Genomic DNA, 18,526 nt, shown 5'->3' with positions numbered 1-18,526 from the left:
TATTTATTTATTTTTTTTTTTTTTTTTTTTTTTTTTTTTTTTTTTGGTGGTACTGGGGTTCCTGGAAGCCCTTCTGCCTTCGAGCTACACTCCCAGACCTATTTTAGTTTTGGAAACAGGGTCTCCTAAACCAACGTGGCTGGCTTCAAACCTGCGCAGTCCTCTGGTCTCCCCCTCCCAAGCGCAGGGATTACAAGCGTGTGCCACCACGCCCGTCTACATGATATTTTTTTATCTTTTATTTATTTTAAGAAGATATTTTAGCTAATCTAAGAAAATATTTCTTATGGTGTTTTATTGAAATTAATGTTTTCCTTAAAGTCCTTTAACTGGCATAACCACTTTAAATAAAAAAAAACTGGTCAGAGTGAGAAACAAAATATTGCTTCTCTTTTCTCAGTTTCCCATTTGATTCCTTTCTGATTTCTTAATAAACTTCTTAGACGGACATCCCTGAAAAACTTGAAGTTGAGGATTCTAAATTAGTTTAATAAAACTCACTGATTTATTACAGAATAAACATTACAGAAGTTGCTGAAGGTGGTGAGAGACTACATTGTGTTAAATAAAATTTCTAAGGATTATTGTTTCTTTCATTGGGGTTTTTTGTTTTGTTTGCTGTTGTTTGGTATTAGGGATTGAACCCTGAGAATTCTGCCTCCATGTTACACCCCCAGACTTTTTTTTTTTTTTTTTAACCTTGAGAGACATGTACTTGCTAACTTGCTAAAGATGGTCTTGAACTTACGATGTCTGAGCTTCCCAAATGCTGGGATTACAGACACCATGTTGGGCTCACATATGTATGTATTATGTATTACGTATGTATGTGATACTGGGAATGAACCCCAGGGACCTTCTACTTCTGGGCTATACTCCCAGACCTATTTTTTATTTTATTTGGAAACAGGGTCTCACTAAATTGCTGAGAGTCTCACTAAGCTGAAGCTGGTTTTGAACCTACGAGATCCTCCTTTCTCAGGCTCCTGAGTACTGGGATTACAATCATGGGTCACCACACCAGATTTATTTTGTATTTTGAAACATGGTCTTGCTAGGTTTCTGAGGATCTCTTAGGCTAGCTTTCAACCTTCAATCTTCTTGTCTCAGGCTCTTAAGTACTGAGATTATGGCCTTGTGAGCCACGTTCAGCTGAATTTCTTGATTTTTCTTTTTCTTTTTTCTTTTTAATTGTTTACACTATCCCATCAAAACTTCCCAGTTTGGCAAACAAATTGCCAAATTGAGAAATATTTTTCAAAATGTTTTGTGTTCTTAAACAGTTGCTTTATCCTAATTTTTATTTAATCATTTATTGCCTAATTTTGTTTGAGTCTTAAAATTAGTTTATATCCATGGGTGGTGTCGTATGCTTGTAATCCCAGTACTTGGGAGGCTGAGACTGGAGGATCGCAGATTCATGGCTGGCCTCAGCTACTTAGACACTGTTTCAAAATAAAAAATAAAATAGGGCTGGATATATAGCTCAGGGGTAGAATGCTCCTGGGTTCAATCTCCAGTATTACAAAAATAAATAAACAAAATTAGCTTATCCTTATATTACTGAAGATTATATTCAGATAATTGAAAATATTTTAAATTTGTGTCAAAAATGCATCCTCGGTGGTGTTAATACTATAATCTTTTTGGAATTAGGTTGTGATTCAGAGTAATGATGACATTGCTAACAGAGCTATTGATCTTCTTAAGGAAATATACACAAATCTTGGCCCAAGATTACAGGTCAATCAGGTGAGGATTGAAGAGCATAAAAACTTGTACTGCTACTGGGTTAAAATAACTTTATACTTAGCATGATAACTTAAAATTAATTAGAAATTAGTTTTAATTCTTATAAAATATTTTAATATACTTTTATTGATATCTTGTAATTCAACATTGTAATTTAAGTTCAAAATGATAAGAACAAACATGAATACTTCATTTAAAGGAGATAACGCTCTTTCCCACTGTACTCCTTACTATTCCCTGTATCTGATATTGAGATTGGGTTTGATAATTTTGTGTATGTACCTAGCATCAATAAAAGTGTTCCTTTCATCAGGTTTTTCCCCATGCCCCACTTTCCCAGTCTTCCTCTCCTAAACTCTCAGGTTTTTCTTTTTGGGTTTTTTTTTGTTTTGTTTTTTGGGGTTTTTTTTTTTTTTTTTGGTACTGGGAATGGAACCCAGGGGCATTCTACCTCCAAGCTACACCCTCAGCCCTATTTTTTATTCTTTATTTTGAAACAGGGTCTGAATTGCAAAGGGCCTCACTAAGTGGCTGAGGCTATCCATGAACTTCAGTCCTCCTGTCTCAGCCTCCCAGATACTGGGATTACACCATGCCCAGCTTTCAATATCTCCTAAGCATTGAATCCATATTTGTCTCTTACGGAGTACCAACTAAAAGAACATTTATTTGAAACATAATTTATATTCTTGCCATGATAATTATTTCTAGATGATTGAAAACATTTTAATCATTAATTGTGGGATGAAATGGCCAAAACTTTCATTCTTCACTTTCCTCTTAACCTGCATATTTACTGCTTTCCTAGAATCTGCAGTCTTTCAGTCTCAGCCTTCCAAGTAGTAGGATTACAAGCATGCACCACCATTTTAAAAAATGTATTTGGTTTAATTCTTGTTCATTTGTAGAAGATTAGCTTTGTTGTAGAAACTTATATTTTATTACTGGTTAATTATGATTATAGTTGAGAGGTTACCTTTAAATTAATTGGGATTTGATGTCACAAGTATTAAATTATAAACAATTTGGTTCATTTTTTGTAGGTGGTTATACATGAAGACTTCATTCAATCCTGCTTTGATCGTTTGAAAGCCTCATATGATACATTATGTATTTTGAATGGTGAACAAGACTGTACAGATTGTGTTAAACAGGAAGCCATCCGAATGGTTCGAGTATTAACTGTTTTAAGGGAGTACATAAATGAATGTGACAATGATTATCATGAGGAAAGAATGATTTTACCTATGGCAAGGTTTGTGAGAAACAGATTTAGTGTTAATTTACAATTATCTAATAATTCTTTATATTATTAGGAAAGCAGTAAGTGGATTAAGAGGAAAATGAAGAAAGTTCTTATTTCTGGATTTTAATGTATTTTATTTTATTTTTATTTATTTTGTGTGTGTGTGGTACTGGGAGTCAAACCCAGAGGCTTTCTACCTCTGGGCTACACTCCCAGACCGATTTTTATACTTTATTTGGAAACAGGGTCTCACTAAGTTGCTGAGAGCCTCACTCAGTAGTTGAGGCTGGCTTCAAACCTTTGTGATCCTACTGTCTCAGCCTCCCAAGCGGTGGAATTACAAGCGTGTGCCACCACTCCCGGCTTAATGTGTTTTGAAACATTTGAGCCAGGCATGGTAGAACACACTTGTAATTCCAGTGTCTGGAAGACTGAGACAAGAAGATCACTGGTTTGCAGCCAGCCTCAGCTGCTTAGTGAGGGCCTCAGTAACTTAGTGGGACCTGTTTCCAAATAAAAAATTAAAATAGCCTGGTTTGATTAAAATAGCACAGAGGTAGAAGACCTGTGGATTCCATTCTCAGTACCACACACAAAAAGAAAAAAAAATATTTGAAATAAAATTTTATATCTTGCATGTGCTTTTTTAAGTATGCACTTTCTCTCTCTTTCTAATTTTGTTTCTGGGAATTGAACCAGGAAATTATACTTGATACTGTAGCACTGAGCTATAACTCAAGCCCTTAAGTATGCCCTTTCTAATAGCATATTTTTATTATTATATTTTAGTAAGTCATTCTTATTCATATATTTCTAGTTTTTACTTTTTTTTTTTTTTTTTTTTTGGTGGTACTGGGGTTCCTGGAAGCCCTTCTACCTCGGGGCTACATTCCCAGACCTACTTTTTATATTTTTATTTGGAAACAGGGTCTCCTAAGCCAGCGCGCGGCTGGCTTCGAACCTGCGCGATCCTCCTGTCTCCGCCTCCCAAGCGCGGGGATTACAAGCGTGCGCCACCACGCCCGGCTTAGTTTTTACTTTTTTAAATTGTTAATACTAATCAAGTATGGCACTAGTTTTTCAGCCTTTTTTTTATGTTATACATTTACATCATGAAAAGTGAAATACTTGCTGGACATGGTGGTGTTCACCAGTAATTTCCAGCTATTCAGGAGGTAGAAGGTTTATAAGTTCAAATTCAGCCTGGGCAATTTAGCCATACACTGTCTCAAAGATTTACAAAGGTCAGCAGGGCATGGTACATGCTTGTAATCCTAATACTTGAGAGGCTGAGACAGGAGGATTGCACAGGTTTGAAGCCAGTGTCACCTACTTAGTGAGGCTCTTAGCATCTTAGTGAGGCCCTGTTTCCAAATAAAATATAAAAGTAGGTCTGGGAGTGTAGCCATGAGGCAGAAAGCCCCTGGGTTTTATTCCTAGTACTACAAAAAAAAAAAAAAAAAAGAAGAAGAAGAAGAAGATTAAAAAGTGCTGGGTATGTAGCGTAGAGGTAGAATGCCTAGGATCAAATTTTAAAAATTTTTAAGAGCCACTAATTCAGGTGGTATTATAAAATTAGTTTTGGTCTTTGCAGGAACTTCTTTAAATTTGAGACTTACTATAAAATAATTTGATAAATAATAGCCAGTTTAGCATAATCATAAATTGTATGTGGTTTATATTTTATATGAATTGTTATATAATATTTTAATGTAAATTTAAATGACATTCTAATTTTGGAAAATTTTAATAGGATAAGCACATTTAAATGTGAAATTTAATATCCCTTTTTGAATGTTGTTTGTTCTTCATCTTATTTTTAAGTAGAGAATAATATTTTTGATGATACAGATAGAATTCCCAAATCTAAAGTCTGAAATTCTACAAAATCTAAAACTTTGAGCATCATTTAATTGCCACCAGAGGAAAATCGTATACATGATTCCATGTAACAGGTCAAAATATAGGTGCACTAAAATAATAATGTTGACATAAAACAAAATTACTACATTAGCCGGGTGTGGTGGCGCATGATTGTAATCCCTGCACTTGGGAGGTTGAGACAGGAGGATCGCACAGGTTCCAAGCCAGCCTCAGCTACTTAGTGAGGCTCTCAGCAACTTAGCAAGACCCTGTTTCCAAATTAATATGTGTGTGTGTGTGTGTGTGTGTGTGTGTGTGTGTGTGTGTGTGTGTGTGTATGTCTGGGAGTATAGCCCAGAGGTAGAAAGCCTCTGGGTTCCACCCCTAGGACCACTCAAAAAAAAAAAAAATACTACATTATACTACATAAAATTACCTTCAGACTATGTACACACATGGGTATATGCAAAACCTAAAAGATTTTGATTAGACTTGGGTTTTATCTCCAAAATACCTTATTATGTATATGCAAATATTTGAAAATATAAAAATTTAAGATAGGCTTGTTAGCACACATCTGTATTCTTAGTACTTGGGAGGCTGAAACAAGAAGATCAGAGGTTTGAGACTAGTTTCCGCAACTTGGTGAAACCCATCGACCTAGTATGACCATTTCAAAACAAAAAATTAAAAAGGGTTGGAAATGTAGCTTGGAGGTAGATGCCATTGGGTGTGGTAGTGCACACTTATAATCTCAGTACTGATGAGGCTGAACCAGAAAGATCACAGGTTCACAGCCAGCTCAGCTATTCAGGCCCTCTACAACTTAGTGAGACCCTTAATTCAAATTAAAGAAAAGCCGGGTGTGGTGGCACAGGCTTGTAATTCCCACACTTGGGAGGCGGTGACAGGAGGACCCCGCAGGTTCTAAGCCAGCCTCGCTGGTTTAAGAGACCCTGTTTCAAATATATATATGTAAAATAGGTCTGGGAGTGTAGCCCGGAGAAAGAAGGAAAGAAGGAAGGGAGGGAGGGAGGGAGGGGAAGGGGGGAGGAGGGAAGGGAGGAAAGAAAGAAAAGAAAAGGAAGGAAGGAAGGAAGGAAGGAAGGAAGGAAAAAAGAAAGAAAGAAAGAAAGAAAGAAAGAAAGAAAGAAAGAAAGAAAGAAAGAGAGAAAGAAAGAAAAGGGCTGGGGGTGTAGCTCAGATGTAGTTCAATCCTTAGTACCACACACACAAAGATAATTAAAAAGCTCCAACCTGGCCGGGCGTGGTGGCGCACCCTTGTAATCCCTGCGCTTGGGAGGCAGAGACAGGAGGATCGTGCAGGTTCGAAGCCAGCCTCGCGCTGGCTTAGGAGACCCTGTTTCCAAATAAAAATGTAAAATAGGTCTGGGAATGTAGCCTGGAGGTTGAAGGGTTTCCAGGAGTCCCAGTACCACAAAAAAAAAAAAAAAAAAAAAAAAAAAAAGCTCCAACCTGAAACATTTCTGGAGTTAATATTTTGGATATGTATAGAATACTCAACACGTACTTTAAATTTGAAATTTATTTTTTAAGTACTGTTGTGAAGCACCGTGGTGTGCACTTGTTATCCCAACATTTGGGAAGCTGAGACAGGAGGATCCCAGTTGGAGGACAGCCTCTCAGGTACTTACTGAGGCCCTTTGCAACTCATTAGGACCTTGTTTCAAAATAAAGAATAAAATACAGGGCTGAGAGTGTAGCTCTGAGGTAGAATGCCCCTGGGTTTAATCCCCATCCAACACCGCAAAAAAAGTACTCTTAATAAAATGCACTTATTTAGTTCAAAACTAACAAACATTTTTCATGTCTATAATTTATCATAAGAAGAAACATTCTTATCTATAATGTGAAGATTAACAAAATGGAATGATTGTTAACATTTCTAGGACTAAGTGATTTTGTAGCTTTAAAGAGGCATAATGTTCATGAACTGGAAGCAAAATAAGTTATTTAACTATTTTGCTTACTTAGAAAATACTAAATTCTTATCTTCATTTTATTTATTTATTTTTGGACAGCTGAATGAGAATGTGCGTCAGTAAATACACTAAATTTTTATTGAACATTTAAATATTATGTGCATGCTTTTGTATTGGCATTTGGGTTATAATTTCAGATATGATAGGTGTCACAACTTTCTTTTTCTTTTTTTTGTTTGTTTGTTTGCTTTCTTCTCAGAGCATTTCATGGCAAACACCTGTCACTTACAGTTCGATTTCCAAACCAGGGCAGACAAGTTGATGACTTGGACATATTATCTCATACAAATGATACAGTTGGTTCAGTACGACGATGTATTCTTAACCGTATTAAAGCCAATGTAGCCCATACAAAAATTGAACTGTTTATAGGTGGTGAGCTGATAGATTCTGAAGATGACAGAAAGCTAATTGGACAGTTAAATTTAAAAGATAAATCAGTAAGTGCATACACTTTTCAAATATCCCTTCAAAATGGTTAGATATTTTATTCAATAAATTTGTATTGAACATCTAAGTATTATGTGCATGCTTCTGTATTGGTATTTTGTTGTAACTTCAGATAGGTGTCACAACTTTGCTTTATGTATCAGAAGGTTGCATATGCATGAATTCAGCCAACCCTGTTTGAAAGTATTTTTTGAAATTGCATCTGTACTGAACTGAATATGGACCTACTGAACTGAATATGTACAGAATATTTCCTAAACAAAACAGCAACTATTACATAGCAGTTAATTTGCCTTAGTTATTACAATTAATCTAGAAATGATGTAAAGTGTAGATTATATGCAAATATTATTCCAGTTGATATAAGGACCCTGTGCTTCCATGCAATTTTAGTTTTTATATGTAGTCCTAAAACTAATAAATCCCCCAGGGATAAAAATGAAAGATTGTACTTCAGTAGATATTCCTGAAAGCATATTTTAAGTATATTTCTAAAAGAACACCATTAGAAAATGGCCTTTTAATATTTCTTGTTTTTTTTTTTTTTTCTTTGTCATATTGGGAATTGAAGCCACAGGCATTTTGCCTTACTTTTTCATGGCAAACACCTGTCTCATATAAGATTGTTGAGGGCTTTGCTAAATAAATTGCTAAAGCTGACTATGAACCTGCAATTCTTCTGTCTCAACCTTCTAAGTACTAGAATTACAGTTATGTACCAACTTCCCAGATACTTTTATATTTCTCGTTTCTTTATGTTAATATGTTAAGTATTTTCTCAGCTGGGCATGGTAGCGCAAGCTTGTAATCCCAGCATTTGGGAGGCTGAGACAGGAGGATCGCGGTTTGCAGACAGCCTCAGCTACTTAGTGAGGCCATCCACAACTTAGTGAGACCCTGACTCAAAATAAAGAATAAAATATAGGGCAGTCAGTGTAGCTCGGAGGTCGAATGTCCCTAGGTACCATCCCCAGACCCACAAAAAAAAAAAAAAAGGTATTTTCTCTTGTCTTTACCTCTAAATATGTACCATTTTCAGCTAATAACAGCCAAACTTACCCAAATAAACTCCAATATGCCTTCAAGTCCTGATAGCTCTTCTGATTCTTCAACTGGGTCTCCTGGAAACCATTGTAATCACTACAGTAATGATCCCAATCCAGAAGTGGAAAGTTGTCTACCTGGGGTGGTAAGTAATTATGTATAAAATGAATCACATTGCACATTAGGAATATGAAAAAATGTGTGGGATGTTTCTTGGGAGCTTATAGTTTCACAGATGGGTCAGAATGTAAAAAAAATTGAAGCTAACTATTAGTTCTACATAGATTCCTTATTTTATTGAAATTTATAATGTTATATCAAATTAACATGTTCTTAAATATATAATTCTAGAAAATATTCCTATGCTTTTAAGACTTTTTAGGAAAATATGATCTGCTACCTTTCTCATATCTAAAGAACCAACACCTCCTACCTTTCTTAGATTTTCTCTTCATCCTCTCAAGAATTGTTATGTCTACTGATGTGTCCAGATAGATTTGCATTCCTGGAATAATTAAATTAGCAATTGAACGCCTGAGATGCAAGATGCATTATATAAACAGCATCTGAGTACCATCTGAAATTATAGCCTATAAAACAATAGGGAAAAAAATTGTACAGTGGCTTAGAAAACTTAATGACTAGCCGGGTGTGGTGGCGCACGCTTGTAATCTCCGCACTTAGGAGGCGGAGACAGGAGGATCATGCAGCTTCAAAGCCAGCCTCACTGGCTTAAGAGACCCTTTTTCCAAATAAAAATATAAAAATTGGTCTGGGAGTTTAGCCCGGAAGTAGAAGGGTTTCCAGGAACCCTAGTACCACACACAAAAAAAAAAAGAAAGAAGAAAAGAAAAGAAAATTTAATGACTAAGTTTATTATGAAGAATGAGTAGATTTATGAAAGTGAAAAGACAAGATATTTTCAGGAAGTGGTCAAGTTGATTGACCTCTAGAAAAAGTATACTTGGGGACAGTGACCAGATCAATTTTTCATTAATAAAAACCTTTCATGGATATTTGCAGATGAATGTTTTATGCATTCTATATTTTAGATAATGTCACTGCATCCCAGATACATCTCTTTCCTTTGGCAAGTTGCAGACCTAGGTTGCAGCCTGAATATGGCACCTCTTAGAGATGGAGCAAGAATACTTATGAAACTTATGCCACCAGGTAAGAAAATGGTCTACTCAAACTCCTTACAAAGAATAGCCTGCTAAATATTTGATTGGACAAAAGGGAATTATAACAAGTTGTTTCCAAGTCACATATACTTTGTGGAATTGTCTGTAATATTGATCATCTGTCTTTTACATCATTGCTGGTGAAAAATTTTTCACAGATAGGAAAAATATTTAGGCACATAAGATTTTAAAAAATACTGTAGCAGCTGGGCAAGTTGGTACATAATAGTAATCCCTGTTCTAGAGAGGCAGAGACTGGAGAATCACAAGTTCTTGGCCAGCCTTAGCAACTTAGGTTTGACATAGTTTAATAAGACCCTTTTTCAAATGAAAGAATACATTATTGCTAGACATTGCTCAGAGGTTGAATGCCCCTGTATTCAATCCCTAGTACCACCAAAAAAAAATTAGCAAAAGACTTTTTTAATACTATTATACAGTTCAGAAGTTGAGTTTTTTCCTTAGTCATTTTTATCCTCCATTACTGTCAGTGTCTAGTGCACTGGAGACCCGAGGATAAAGCCACTTAATCAGGACACAGGGGATGCAGGTTTTCATGTACAACTGCATGTTTTATTGAGAGAGCATTCAGACTTTATAGAGAACGCTTCTATGGATTACATTAATTAATTTAGCTATTTCAGACATTACAAGGTTATCTTATAGCAACAGTGGATGTGTATAAGTAAAACCAAAGGACTAATCTCAAACTTAAAACAACTCTTTGTTTTACAAATAGAAGCAAAGAACACCTGTGACCACTCATAACATCTCAAGCTGTATATCATACTAATAAGTTTTCTGAGATGTCTAGATCAGGAAGGACATACAAAGAGGCCTGGAGCTGCTTCCTGACCTTCAAGGGAACTTGGCAGAACATGTAGTTCACCGATTAGATGAAGTATACTTGCCTCCCAGCCTGGCATTCCAAGCTGCTTCTCAGGAGCCAGAGTTGCTTAACCCTTTAAGTTGTTAACCCTTTAAGCAGGAGCCTGCATCTCAGTACTCTCACACATTACTCTCTCAAATAAACATTTTGTTTTTTATCCCCGTGATGTCAAAATGGTATTCTAGTGTAATTTTGATTTGTATTTCTTTAATAGCGAATGATACTAAGTTTTTCATATGCTTTTCATTATTCCCATACTTTCTTTGGAGTAATATCTGATTTTTAAGTTGAGTTATTTCCTAATAAGTCCTAAGAGAAGACCTTTTGTGTTTTAAGAAAAACTTTTTTTCCAGCATATTTTATGTGTGCTTTGTTTGTATCAGTCTCAAGTGGATAGAAGGAGTACATGTTAAGGTTTCTGAATAAGATACTATTTCTTCGTAATTTGTGTTGATAACTAAAGAGCCCTGGTTGATCATTAGCTAGTTCATGTCTGTTTATGCCATAACATTTGCTCTAATAGCTCACCTTAATCAATATTTACTGATATTTTATACTTTAGGTAATACTTTTCAAAATATCAAATGTGAAGTTACAATTGCCTATGGATTATGATTTACTGTATTTCTTTTCTTTGCAGATAGCACAACTGTTGAAAGATTAAGAGCTATTTGTCTGGACAGTGCAAATCTTGGAGAAAGCAACATTGGTCCATCTCTTGACTCACTTTTCTTTGGTTCTTCTGCCTCCCAAGTTCTCTACCTAACAGAGGTTTGTTTATTCTTTGCAAAAATGATTTTTTTTGTAAAATAAAACAAAACTATAAGATTGTAAAGAAATACTTTTTTCTTAGGCCAGGCATGGTGGTATATGTTTGTAATTCCAGCATTTGGGGGCTGAGACAGGAGGATGGCCATTTGCAGGCAGCCTCAGCTACTTAACTGAGGCTTTTGCAACTCAGTGAGACTCTGTTTCAAAAGAAGGAATAAAAAAATATGCTGGGGATGTAGCTCGGAGGTAGAATGCACCTGGGTTCCATCCCTTGTACCACCAAAAAAAAAAATTATTTAAAAGTTTTTTTAGAATTAGTGAAAGGTGTAGTGGTTACTGAATTGTTTTCTCACAACTTTTAATTATCATCTTTTTTTTTTTTCTTCTAGGTAGTTTATGCTTTGCTAATGCCTGCTGGTGTACCTCTGGCTGATATTTCCTCTGACTTTCAGTTTCACTTCTTGAAAAGTGGTGGCTTACCCCTTGTACTGAGTATGCTAATAAGAAATAACTTCTTGCCAAATACAGATACAGAAACTCGTAGGGGTGCCTACTTTAATGCACTTAAAATAGCCAAACTATTATTAACTGCCGTTGGCTATGGCCATGTTCGAGCTATAGCTGAAGCCTGTCAGCCAGTTTTAGATGGTACAGATCCTACAACACCGGTAATAAATTTTAAGAATTCTTTTGAAATTTATTCTAAATGTTTTTTAGAAAACTCAGTAACTGAATATGTAGCAGATTTGTTCTGTCAAGTGATACTGTATTAAATTTTTAATTATATTTATTTGAAAGACATCTCAGCCTTTTCACTTTCTTTTTAATATTCAATTATATAAAGTTTTGTAAATACCTTACCTAAATCTTTCTTTAAACCATAGCTGAAAAGAGATTTAGCCAGGCATGGTGGTATAGGGAGAAGGATATCTTCAGTAGCATGTGAGACCATGTTTTAAAAACAAAACAAAAATAGCCGGGCGTGGTGGTGCACGCTTATAATCCCCGCCTTTGGGAGGCCAGGACAGGAGGATCGCGCAGCTTCGAAGCCAGACTCGCTGGCTTAAGAGACCCTGTTTCCAAATAAAAATATAAAATAGGTCTGGGAGTGTAGCCCAGAGGTAGATGGGTTCCATCCACAGCACCACAAAAAAATTAAAAAAAAAAAAAGAAGATTGGGGATGGGTTGTGGTTCAGAGATAGCAGTGCCCTGGGATTCAATTCACAGTACCATGCCAGGCATGATGGCGCATGCTTGTAATCCCAGCGCTTGGGAAGCTGTCACAGGTGAATCACACACGTTCGAAGCCAGCCTCAGCTACTGAGTGAGGCTCTTAGCAACTTAGTGAGACCCTGTTTCCAATACAATATAAATAGGTTGGAGGCATACCCCAGAGGTAGAGCCCCTGAGTTCCATCCCCATCGCCACAAAAAATTCATAGTACCACAAGAAGGGGAAAGAAAAAAAAAGATTATAAAGATTTAAATGCATGATATGTATTTTTAGCTTGAATTGAACCAAAAGGGGATCTACCTCTGAAGAACATCCCTAGCACTGTTTTATATCTTTTTCTTTTTACTTTTTTATTTTGGCACTGGGGAGGATTCAAACTAGGGTCATTCTACCTATGAGCTACATCTCATAGGTACTGGGGTTCCTGGAAGCCCTCCTACCTCTGGGCTACACTCCCAGACCCATTTTATATTTTTTGGAAACAGGGTGTCTTAAGCCAGGGTGGCTGATCCTCCTGTCTCTGCCTCCCAATCTCGGGGATTACAAGCCTGTGCCACCACGCCTGGCTACACCCAGCTTTTTAAAGACATCTCTAGAAATATCTTCAGCCATATATAACTAAGGTGTTAATCAGGGAAATTTGGAGTGTGTATGTGTCTCTCTCTCTCTCTCTCTGTGTGTGTGTGTGTGTGTGTGTGTGTGTGTGTGTGTGTGTGTGTGTGTGTGTGTGTGTAAAAAACAACTACCTCCAAGCTACACCTCTACTCTCATTTTTGCTCTTTGTTTTGTTTTTTTGGTTTTGTTTTTTTGGTTTTTTTTTTTTCTTTTTGGTTTTTGATGTGTTTGTTTTCCAGTACTGGAGATGGAACCCAGGGACATTCTACCTCCAAGCTACACCCCTTGTTCTGTATTTTAGTCTTTATATTTTTGAAACAGGTTCCTACTAAGTTGTGAATGGCCTTGCTAAGTAGCTGAGGCTGTCCTTGAACTTCAATCCTTCAGTCTCCACCTTCTGAATACTGGGATTACAAGCATATTTTTATTGGTGCCTTGTAATCATACATCACATTGGAATACAAGACTTGAGAGGATATACAAGCACACATCATCCAATTAGCCCTCATCCAATCCCTATCCCATTCCCTCCCCTCCCTCGATCCCATGATTGAATTATTTTTGATTCATTTGTTTACATACCTCCTGAGTTTTAAAGAGGTTCCATCCTCCCCCATCCCATCCCCTCTGATTGGTCACCTTAGTTGCTTCACTATAGGACCCTTTCTATAACTCGACCTCCTCCTGTTACACCTTTCCTCCTAGTTATTGCTGATTAGGGGAAGCATCTGGTTTTTATTTTTTATGATATTTCTCTGTGCATGCCGCATTGCAAGTTCCGATCCCACTCTTGACGGCCCCAGTAATGGCCTGGCCACTCAGAGGACTCTGATCTCGACCTCGCTGGCTCCAGCAAGTTGCACAGGGTCTCACTAAGTAGTTGAGGCTATGATCCTCCTGTCTCAGCCTCCCAAATATTGGGATTACAAGCATATGCTACCACATCCAGCTTGAATGAGATTATTTAATATTGTGATGTTATTAATTTTATCAACATGTAAAAATAGTGTGTGCTTTTGTCTAAGAGAAAAGTTTGCCTGGCGTGGTTTTGTTTAAAAGAGTCAAGCTGGGTGTGCTGGCGCATGCTTGTAATCCCAGCATTCTGGAGGCTGAGACTGGAGGATCGCTGTTCGCAGACAGCCTCAGCTATTTAGCGAGGCCCTCTGCAACTCAGTGAGACCCTATTTCAAAGAATAAAAACTAGGACGGGGGTGTAGCCTGGAGATCGAATGCTCCTGGGTTCCATTCCCAGACCAGCAAAAAAAACAAAAACAAAAATGCGTCTGCATGCCTGGTAACTCTCAGTACTAGGGAAGCTTGAGACCAGGAGGATTATAGGTTCCAGGCCAGTCTCAGCAATTTACCCCAAACCCTGTTTTAGAAAATAAAAAGGGATAAGTGTTAATTTTAAGGTAGAATTGTCCCTGTGCTGAATTCTCATTTGCTTCAAAATGATTTTGAATGATATGGGAAGAGTTGATAGGGAAGTCAGTGAAACAAATTTAGTCTTTTGGTTATTGAAGGTAGATAATAAGCATGTATTTAATATTCTTAATATTTTTAGGTTGATTTTTTTTGTGTGTGTGTGTGGTACTGGGGATTGAACCCAGGGGCCTTCTACCTCCAGGCTATACTCCCAAACCTTTTTTATATTTTATTTGGAAACAGGGTCTCTTAAGCCATCTGAGGCTGCCTTCAAACCTGCGTGATCTTCCTGTCTCAGCCTCCCAAGCGCGGGGATTGCAAGCATGCGCCACCATGCCCAGCTTAGGTTGAATTTTTGATGTTGTAGATTTTACTTTTTTAAATTTTGTAGTGGTATTGGAGTTTGAACCTAGGAGCATTCTGCTTTTGAGCTGCACCCTTACTCCTTTTTATTGTTTATTTTGAAACAGGGTCTTACTCTATTGCTGAGAGTCTTAACTGAATTGCTGAGTCTGGTCTCAAATTTGAGATCCTCCTGATTCAGTTTCCTGAGTATGGGATTACAGGTGTGCAACATGCTGAGTTACAATGTTGCTTTTTTTTTTTTTTTAGGTGTGAACATGGAACCCAAGGCATTCTATCTCTGAGCTAAACCACAGCCCTATTTTTTTTTTTTATTCTTTATTTTTAAATAGGGTTTCACTAAGTAGCTGAGGCTGCCCTCAAACTGCAATCCTTCTGTCTCATCCTCCCAAATGATGGGATTACAAGCATGAGCCACCATGCCTGGCTCTTGAAATTTCTCAAAACAGAGAAGTAGTGGTTTTGTACATGTAAATTTAGAAGAGAAGTTTACAAAGACTTTCCCCATTAGAAATTTGGTTGCTTTGTATTGTAAATGTCATACATATTTACATGTAGGATTTGATCATGCTTTGGCCATAAGAGCTAAACGCTGTATCAAAATTAAAAAAAAAAAAAAAAAAAAAAATGGCCGGGCATGGTGTTGCATGCTTGTTATCCCAGCATTCAGGAGGCTAACAGTTTGCAGACAGCCCCAGCTACTTAGTTGAGGCCCTTTTCAACTCAGTGAGACTCTGTCTTAAAATATAGAATATTTACTTGGGCGTGGTGGCACATGCTTGTGATCCCCGTGCTTGGGAGGCGGAGAAAGGAGGATGGTCCATCCATTTTCCTGCACATGACTTAATTTTGTTGTTCTTTATAGTAGAGTAGATTTTCATTATTTGTGTATCTCATAACTTTGTAATCCATTCATCTTTTGATTGACACCTAGGTTTGTTCCATAATTTGACTATTGTTAATTGTGCTACTATAAACATAAATATGCATATACCTCTATAGAATTCCACTTTCAGATTCTTTGGAAAGATGCTCAAGAGTAGTATAACTGGATCATGTAGTGGATCCATTCTAAATTTTCTGAAGACTCTCGACACTGACCTCCATGGTGGCTGTCCACTAATTTGAATTCCCACCTATAGTGTATAAGAGTGCATATTTCCCTGCACCCTAGCCATTATTTATTGTTGTCTGTATTCTTGGTGATTGACTTTCCAGTTGGGTTTAGATGGAATCTTATTGTAGGCTTGATTTGCATCTTCCTTAATGGCTGATGATAATGAACATTTTTTCATGTACTTACTGGCCATTTACATTTCTTCTGTAAAGTGTTAATAGTTTAAGTTCCTTTTTACTTTACATATATATTTTAATGATGTCTTTTAAATGCTTTGTGTATTGTAGATATCAGTCCTTTAGCAGAGAAATAGCTGGCAAAGGTCTTCTCCCATCTTGTAGACTCTTTCTTTAGTCTCTTGATGGTTTCCTATGCTCTACAGAAACATTTTTTTGTCATATGTATGTATGTATGTATGTATGTATGTATGTATTTGTTGTTGTTTCCACCCGTACCTATATTCCAACATATAGGTTTATGTCCTGCTGGTTTATGTCCCTTTTTAGTAATTTCAAAGTCTGATCTAATTTCTAAGTCTTTGATTATTACTTGTTTTTGGTGATTAATTGATTAGGATTCGTTGTTTGGGTACCTAAGATTGAACCGAAGGTCATTCTACCACCAAGTACACCTCAGGTTTTTTTTTTGTTTTTTTTTTTTTAAATAAGGACTTGCTAAGTTACTGAGCCTGGCCTTGAATCTGTGGTTTTCTGTTTTAGCCTCCCAAGTACAGAATTATAGGTGTGTGCTACTACACCCAACTATATATTACTTCTTTTTTTTTTTTTTTTTTTTTGGTGGTACTGGGGTTCCTGGAAGCCCTTCTACCTCTGGGCTACACTCCCAGACCTATTTTCTGTATTTTTGAATTTTTGAAACAGGGTCTCTTAAGCCAGCGCGGCTGGCCTCTATCCTCCTGCCTCTGCCTCCCAAGCGCAGGGATTACAAGTGTGCGCCACCACGCCCAGCCTTATATATTACTTCTTACATAACATAATTCCTTTTTATGTTTAGAAGAGTTTTTGAGTAGAAAATATCCAATCTACTACTAGGAAAAAAACAGTTGTTTTTACCCTTTTAGAACATTTTTGTTTCTTAATTTCAGATGATTGAATTGAATTAAAGAATTATATATTATGATAACCTTAACAAGAATAAGATAATTACACAAGATTTCATGAAGTAAAATATTAACCTTATTAGGATTAGGAAAAATGAGTTAGTAATATTAAAACATTATATATAACCTTATATTCATTTAGCAGACAACTGTTATGCATCTCCTATAACATGTATTGACAACTCAAACTTAGATAGTTCTTATCTACATGCATGTTAACTTATAGGAAAATAAGGCTCATAATTTATATTGTGTGCTAGTCATGATGCTTTATCTATTTTAAACATTGAAATAGCCATATTTGTTTGGTTATTTCTATTTTGTCAGAAAAAATGAAGACCTAAACTGCTTAAGTAACTTGGCTCAATTCTGCCACTATACTTCAGACCACTGCTACCTCAGCTATATGAAATCCTATGTGATAGCATCTGGAAAATAGATCTTCAAATATCTGTTGGAGGATTAAATAACATGTACAAAACATACAGATTTTAGAACTTCTATAGTTGAAGAGAGTATCTAGAAATACTGGATTTGTTCAAAGTTTTGCTTTTTCAACCTGAAAGTTGCTGTTAATATCTCTCCAAACCTGATTTTCTTAAGAATTTTTTACCCCCAGTGGTACTAGGGGTGGAACCCAGGGGCTTTCAGCTTCCAGGGCAGACTCCCAGACCTATTTTATACTTTATTTGGAAACAGGGTCTCACTAAGTTGTTGAAAGCCTCACTAAATAACTGAGGCTGGCATTGAACCTGCTTGATCCTCTTGTCTCAGCCTCCCAAGTGCAGGGATTATAAATGTGCACCACCACATCCAGCTTTTTTTTTTTTTTTTTCCCAGTACTGGGGACAGAACCCAGGGGCATTCTACCTCCAAGCTATACCCCCACCCTATTTTTTTATTCTTTATTTTTGAAACAGGATCTCACTAAGTCGCTGAGGGCCTCACTGAGGAGCCGAAGCTGTCCACGAACCATGATTCTGTGGTCTCTGAGATTACAAGTTTATGCCCCCACACCCAGCTTTTTTTTTTTTGGTGGTGGTGGTGGTGGTGGTGGGGATGGAAACCTTCTACCTCCAGGCTACACTCCCAGACCTATTTTATACTTTTTATTTGGAAACAGGATCTCTTAGGCCAGGGAGGCTGGCTTCGAACATGTGCTATCATTCTGTCTCCACCTCCCAACCACGGGGATTACAAGTGTGTGCCACAACACCCAGCCTTCTTAAGATATTTTTAAAGAAGGCTTTCTTAAAACTTTACAGGGAACCAGGTGTGCTTGTAATCCCAGCATTTGGGAGGCTGAGATTGGAGGATCACGGTTCGTGGACAACTTCAGCTACTTAGTGAAGCCCTCTGCAACTTAGTGAGACCCTGTTTCAAATAAAGAATATAAAATAGGGCAGGTGGTGTAGCTCGGAGGTTGAATACCCCTGGGTTCCATCACCAG

At 37.0% G+C, this 18,526-nt stretch overlaps 2 protein-coding genes across 3 annotated transcripts in view; both read left to right on the top strand.

Annotated features, from left to right (window-relative positions):
- The window catches only part of LOC308279535 (F-box-like/WD repeat-containing protein TBL1XR1), a gene marked incomplete at both ends in the record, with an annotated part of 935,328 nt that overhangs the window by 331,070 nt on the left and 585,732 nt on the right, over window positions 1–18,526 (top strand).
- The window catches only part of LOC308279543 (ubiquitin carboxyl-terminal hydrolase 9X-like), a gene marked incomplete at both ends in the record, with an annotated part of 146,498 nt that overhangs the window by 56,053 nt on the left and 71,919 nt on the right, over window positions 1–18,526 (top strand). For both annotated transcript variants that reach the window (XM_080719669.1, XM_080719670.1), the window contains 7 exons: window positions 1,657–1,752; window positions 2,796–3,007; window positions 7,064–7,304; window positions 8,354–8,503; window positions 9,411–9,531; window positions 11,072–11,202; window positions 11,592–11,870. In XM_080719669.1, coding sequence (XP_080575795.1) covers window positions 1,657–1,752; window positions 2,796–3,007; window positions 7,064–7,304; window positions 8,354–8,503; window positions 9,411–9,531; window positions 11,072–11,202; window positions 11,592–11,870 — 1,230 coding nt within the window. The remainder of the gene's footprint in view (window positions 1–1,656; window positions 1,753–2,795; window positions 3,008–7,063; window positions 7,305–8,353; window positions 8,504–9,410; window positions 9,532–11,071; window positions 11,203–11,591; window positions 11,871–18,526) is intronic.

The sequence above is a fragment of the Muscardinus avellanarius genome (genome assembly GCF_963383645.1).
Source record: "Muscardinus avellanarius genome assembly, chromosome: Y".
In the NCBI taxonomy this organism is placed as follows: domain Eukaryota; kingdom Metazoa; phylum Chordata; class Mammalia; order Rodentia; family Gliridae; genus Muscardinus; species Muscardinus avellanarius.
This window is presented reverse-complemented; position numbering and strand designations above follow the sequence as displayed.